Source organism: Phycodurus eques, chromosome 8 (genome assembly GCF_024500275.1).
Source record: "Phycodurus eques isolate BA_2022a chromosome 8, UOR_Pequ_1.1, whole genome shotgun sequence".
In the NCBI taxonomy this organism is placed as follows: Eukaryota; Metazoa; Chordata; class Actinopteri; order Syngnathiformes; family Syngnathidae; genus Phycodurus; species Phycodurus eques.
In genome coordinates this window covers 684371-690370 of record NC_084532.1, presented here as the reverse complement: position 1 = coordinate 690370, position 6000 = coordinate 684371, and the positions used below count along the sequence as shown (strand labels likewise).

The 6000-nt window shown below is 46.6% G+C and overlaps 1 protein-coding gene across 1 annotated transcript in view; it reads right to left on the bottom strand.

Moving 5' to 3' along the window:
- orc1 (origin recognition complex, subunit 1) overlaps window positions 1-6000 on the bottom strand; it is a 51494-nt gene that overhangs the window by 24832 nt on the left and 20662 nt on the right. Inside the window, 3 exon segments of the mRNA XM_061684290.1 lie at window positions 4964-5064; window positions 5129-5342; window positions 5474-5581. Coding sequence (XP_061540274.1) covers window positions 4964-5064; window positions 5129-5342; window positions 5474-5581 — 423 coding nt within the window.

Genomic DNA, 6000 nt, shown 5'->3' with positions numbered 1-6000 from the left:
GGACCCGTTTCTTCACTTCCTGACCACACTCACCATTGCTCTGGACGGTTGACCCCAAGTATTTAAAGTTCTCCACCCTTGCTCTCTCTTCTCCCTGTAGCCTCACTCTTCCCCCCCCCCACCCCTCTCATTCATTCCGTCTTACTTCGGCTAATCTTCAATCCTCTCCTTTCCAGTGCATGCCTCCATCTTTCTAACTGTTCCTCCACCTATCCATCACCACTGCAAAACGGAAGGGGCTCCGGGCTGATCCCTGATGCAGTCCCACCTCCACCTTAAATTCGTCTGTCACACCTACAGCACACCTCACCGCTGTTCTGCTGCCCTCGTACATGTCCTGTATTATTCTAACATACTTCTCTGCCACTCCAGACTTCCGCGTGCAGTTCCACAGTTCCTCTCTGGGTACTCTGTCATAGGCTTTCTCGAGATGTACAAAGACACAACGTAGCTCCTTCTGTACTTTTCCATCAACATCCTCAAGGCAAATAATGCATCTGTGGTCCTCTTTCTAGGCATGAAACCATACTGTTGCTCGCAAATACTCACTTCTGTTCTGAGTCTAGCCTCAATTACTCTTTCCCATAACTTCATTGTGTGGCTCATCAACTTTATTCCTCTGTAGTTCCCACAGCTCTGCACATCACCCTTGTTCTTAAACATGGACACCCGCACAGTTTTCCCCCCATTCCTCAGGCATCTTCTCACGCGCTAGAATTCTATTGAACAAGCTGGTCAAAAACTCCACAGCCATCTGTCAGAGATGCTGCCACACCTCCACAGGAATGTCATCAGGACCAACTGCCTTTCCATTTTTCATTCTCTTTAATGCCTTTCTAACTTCCCCCTTACTAATCATTGCCACTTCCTGGTCCACCACACTTGCCTCTTCTACTCTCCCTTCACTCTCATTTTCCTCATTCATCAACTCCTCAAAGTATTCTCTCTTTCATCGAGCTAGCACACTGCTGGCACCAGTCAACATATTTCCATCTCTATCCTTAATCACCTTAACCTGCTGCACATCCTTCCCATCTCTATCCCTCTGTTTGGCCAGCCTGTATCGATCCTTCCCCCCCCCTTTCTTTAGTGTCCAACCTGCCATACATGTCATCATATACCTCGTTTGGTCTTTGCCACCTCTACCTTTGCCCTATGTCACATCGCAATGTATTCCTTTCGCCTCTCCTCGGTCCTCAGGGTCCCACTTCTTCTTAGCTAACCTTTCTCCTTGTATGGTTTCCTGTACTGTGAGGTTCCACCACCAAGTCTCATTCTCTCCTTTCCTGCCAGAAGATACACCAAGAACTCTCCTGCTTGCCGCTCAGATCACTTTGGCTGCAGTGGTCCAGTCTTCTGGAAGCTCCTCCTGTCCACCGAGAGCCTGTCTCACCTCTTCCCGAAAAGCTGCACAACACTCGTCCTGTCTCAACTTCCACCACTCGGTTCTCTGCTCTGCCTTTGTCTTCCTAATCTTTGCTTTCCTCTTCTCTGTGCTTTTCCTCTTCTCTTTCTGCCAAAGAACCCGCTTTCCACCTCTTCTTCTTCGACTTACAGTAGTTGAATTTCCACCGGCGCCGGTGGGGGACCTTGTTAACCCGGGCCACGACCGATCCGGTATGGAATTCTTTGAATGAACGCTCATATTTGTTTGCCAAAGTTTTAAGCCGGATGCCCTTCCTGACGCAACCCTCTGCATTTATCCAGGCTTGGGACCGGCCTACACTTTGCACTGGCTTGTGCCCCTCTTAGGGCTGCATTCGCTCAGACACAACAACGCACAAAATATCAACACAGGGTACATTCAGAAATTCAGTCCGATGCTCTCACCGTGCCCCGAGATTGTGGTAGAGACAGAGCGAGCTCAATTTTCTATAACTTTACTAATGAATGTGTTGGCTATTGGCAGGGATACGTCAGTAACTATAAATTATATTTTGATAAAAAGGTCTAGGTGTGTATCTGTTATGGGATGTTTCGAACTAAAGTGTATGCAGTGTTGTGTAAGCATACAGCCAGTCATTTCTATCAACTTATTCAGGTACGGCAAAGCAACATCAGTTCTCTTTCAGTAACTGTGTAGAGAGTAATTGCCTCATTTACAGAACAATGGTGAAAAAAAATGAACAAGCCAGTCATTTGGGCATGCAAATTAGAAAAGCCAAACTGCTGGGCTGTTCACACCTGAGTTGGAATATTAGTTCAATCTAATTCAGCCACTGGGCTTCTCTTGAGGCAATATAGGTAGAAAAGCCAAATGTCTGGGCTTTGGGCATTCTAGTGTTAAACCCAATTTAGCATTTCTGGAGAGACTTGAAAATGGCTGGTCACCAACGTTCACCACCCAACCTGACAGAACTGGAGAGGATCTGCAAGGAGGAATGGCACAGGATCCCCAAATCCAGGTGTGAAAAACTTGTTGCACCATTCCCAAAAAGACTCATGGCTGTAATAGCTCAAAAGGGTGCTTCTACTAAATACTGAGCAAAGGGTCTGAATTACTTATGGCTGTGTGATATTTCGGTTTTTCTTTTTTAAATAATTAAGTAAGACTCTGAAGAGTATAATAAGGCCAAATAAACACATTTTCTTCACACAGAAAAACATTTATTTAAGCCGCTCAAGTACATGTTGATGTACAAATTTAAGATTAAAATTAAATTTGGCTTATTTCTTTGCTTTTTTGGTTTTGGCCTCCAATTTGAGCCCGAAAGGGTAACGTGGGTCCCCCTTCCCATGCGCTCACCACCTGTGGGAGGGGCCACAGGGGTCGGGTGCAGTGCAACCTGGGTGGTGGCCGAAGGCGGGGACCTTGATCAAATCCCCAGCTACAGAAGCTGGCTCCTGGCTGTGTTGGTGTGTGAGGTTGAGAAGTTACAACGCGATAAAGTCGGGCTTGCCTCCACACATGGCTTGGGCTCTGGTGCCAGTCCTCTTGAGAGGGGTTGGACTCTCTTCCACTCTGGAGTTGCCCACGGTGAGAGGCAGGCAGGACAGGTCCTGACTGTTGTTTGTGCCTATGCACCAAACAGCAGTTCAGAGTACCCAGCCTTTATGGATTCTTTGGAGGGGGTGCGAGAGCGCTCACGCTGGGGAGTCCATCGTTCTGCTTGGGGACTTCAATGCTCACGTAGGCAATGAGAGGGAGACCTGGAAGGGCGTGAATGGAATGAATGCTCTCCCTTAGAGATAGGGTGAGAAGCTCGGTCATCTGGGAGGGGTTCAGAGTACAGCCGCTGCTCTTCCGCATTGAGAGGAGTCAGATGAGGTGGTTCGGGCATCTGATTAGGATGCCTACCAGACGCCTCCCTGGTGAGGTGTTCCAGGCACGTCCCGCTGGGAGGAGACCCCGGGGATGACCCAAGACACGCTGGAGAGACTAGGTCTCTTGGCTGGCCTGGGAACGCTTCGGGATCCCCTCGGACGAGCTCGAGGAAGTGGCTGCGAAGGGGGGAAGTCTGGGCTTCCCTGCTAAAGCTACTGCTAAAGCTACTAAGCTACCCGACCTCGGATAAGCGGAAGGAAATGGGATGGATGTACTAGTGGACGAGCTCGTCGACAACGTTATGTGTGCTTCGCGGTTCCGCTGGGACTACAACCAGGGCCACGACCCGCAGCACATCAACGCAAAAATACAAAAGACCACTGCAACAAATATGACACTGGCTGATCTGATGAGCAAAAATGTTGCTTAAACATAAGAGTAGCAATAGAGGATGTCCACTCCAGAGGTGGGTAGAGTCAACAAATGTTGGCCTCAAGTAAGAGTAGTTTATTGACAATGTGTCTGTATATAATCATAATTATAATAATGTGTGTGTGTGTGTGTGTGTATGTACAGCCAAAACTACATTTGCAATTTACTGCAAGATGTTTTCTCAAGTTATAAGTGGGCTGAAATGTCAACGTTTGGGCAGACATGTTGTACAATACATGAAAACTGTTGTTTGTGTTCGTCGAAATGTAAACACGATTCGCGTGCCATTGGCTTCATGGTCATGACAACCTTCCCAACATGGTTGCCACATAGGCACAGACGCTGGCTTTTGAACTTTGTGTCCATTACAGTCCGGATGGTTCTTTTCCTCTTTGGCCCGGAGGACACGACGGCCACGATTTCCAAAAACAATTCGGACCACAGAACACTTCCACTTTGGATCAGTCCATCTTAGATGAGCTCGGGCCCAGAGAAGCCGGCGGCGTACTACTGCAAATGAATAAACAGTGTTGTCTCAATCTCGCCACAGTGTGAGCCAGGCGAGGAAGTGGGGCTTCTGTATACTCCTGCTACTTGCAAATGGATGTGGAGCAGGAAAAGGACATCTTTGATTGGCTGTTGTCGCGACACTCGCGTCATGGTAGATAAAGGAAACGCACTTTCCTGGCAGGACACGTCGTGCTCCAATATTACTGGCTCCAGGACATGTGCCGCTGCACTATGAGTGGCGCGTGTATGTTTATGTACGTGGGTACAAACATTCCCGCACCAAGTGGCGAGTAGCAGTCTGAGATTCACTCGCCAAACAGATAATTTAGTCGCATTTGGTGAGTGTCAATTTAGGACCCTGTGTAAATCTCTGCCAAAACTCTATCGATCCATCCATCCATCCATTTTCCGAGCCGCTTCACCTCACTCGGGTCGCGGGCGTGCTGGAGCCTATCCCAGCTGTCATCGGGCAGGAGGCGGGGTACACCCTGAACTGGTTGCCAGCCAATCGCAGGGCACATAGAAACAAACAACCAGTCGCACTCACAGTCACACCTAATGGGTAATTTAGAGTCTCCAATTAGTGCCCGGAGAAAACCCACGCAGGCACGGGGAGAACATGCAAACTCCACACAGTCGGGCCGGGGATTGAACCTGGGTCCTCAGAACTGTGAGGCTGACGCTCTAACCAGTCGTCCATCGTGCCGCCCAAAACTCTACTGTATTATTATTATTGAATTATTTTTTTTTTTTTACCTTGTTCTGGCCACTTCCAATATGTTGGTGGGGTGTCGGGCTGGCATCAACCTGCTGGGAATTATGGGAGTGGCAGGAGTCCGTGGTGTATTGGTTGCTCCCTGTATAAAATAAGCCAGTATCAGTGGAGGTGTATTTCAAACAAAATACATGAAGGAATTTTACCTTCTTGTTGGGTGTTATGCGAGGCGTCCTGGTTGAAGACAGAGTTGTCTTCGAACGAGACCCTGCGAGAACCTGTTCCTTTACTAGTACCTTTTCATCACCGTGAATCAGTTTATCATCCTCACTTTTACTACATAGTGTTTTATTTGATGGAGCAAACTCTTCCTCGTCTTCTGTGTTTGAGTCCTCGTTTTGCTGGTCATCCAGAAGACTTCTGATAACAGAAAGCTCAATAGTTAAAGAACTGAAGTTATGAATCAGAAAGTGTTCATTCATCAAAACCATAGAACAAGCTGAGATAACTTTGCTTAATGGTTTAGCTTAGTTTTTAGTTTTTACACTCACAATTGTTTTTTGATCCTAGCAGACACTAGTTGAGCAGACTTCCTTTTTGAGCTCCTTGGTGTTGCGGCAACTAGCAGCATTGGAGAGTTCTCATTGTCCACTTCGGTCCTTACAACATCCACAAAAATAGAAGTACAGTTAAAAAAAAAAAAAAAAAAAAAAACAACAAATTTTTTTTAGAAAGTTAAAGCAATCCTCACAAAAAAAAAAACTATTTTAGACAGAATGTAATGTTTTAAGATGTCATGAAGTCATTGTTCATCTAACGAAGTTGGCATTTGTTTGACCCAACTATTTTCATTTTCAATTTAAGAGCCACAATTTGTTGATGGGTTATTCCAGACTTCCGCATGCAATACAACAGTTTCTCTCAGGGTACTCTCTAGATCCACAAAGACAAGTTTATTGGCCATATCGTGCATTCACCTCGGCTTCTTACGCTAATATAGTGATTTCTGACAATTGTGAACAAAACAAATCTCGATGGCGACTAACAGCGCAAAACAAATGCAAATAGCAACAAAACA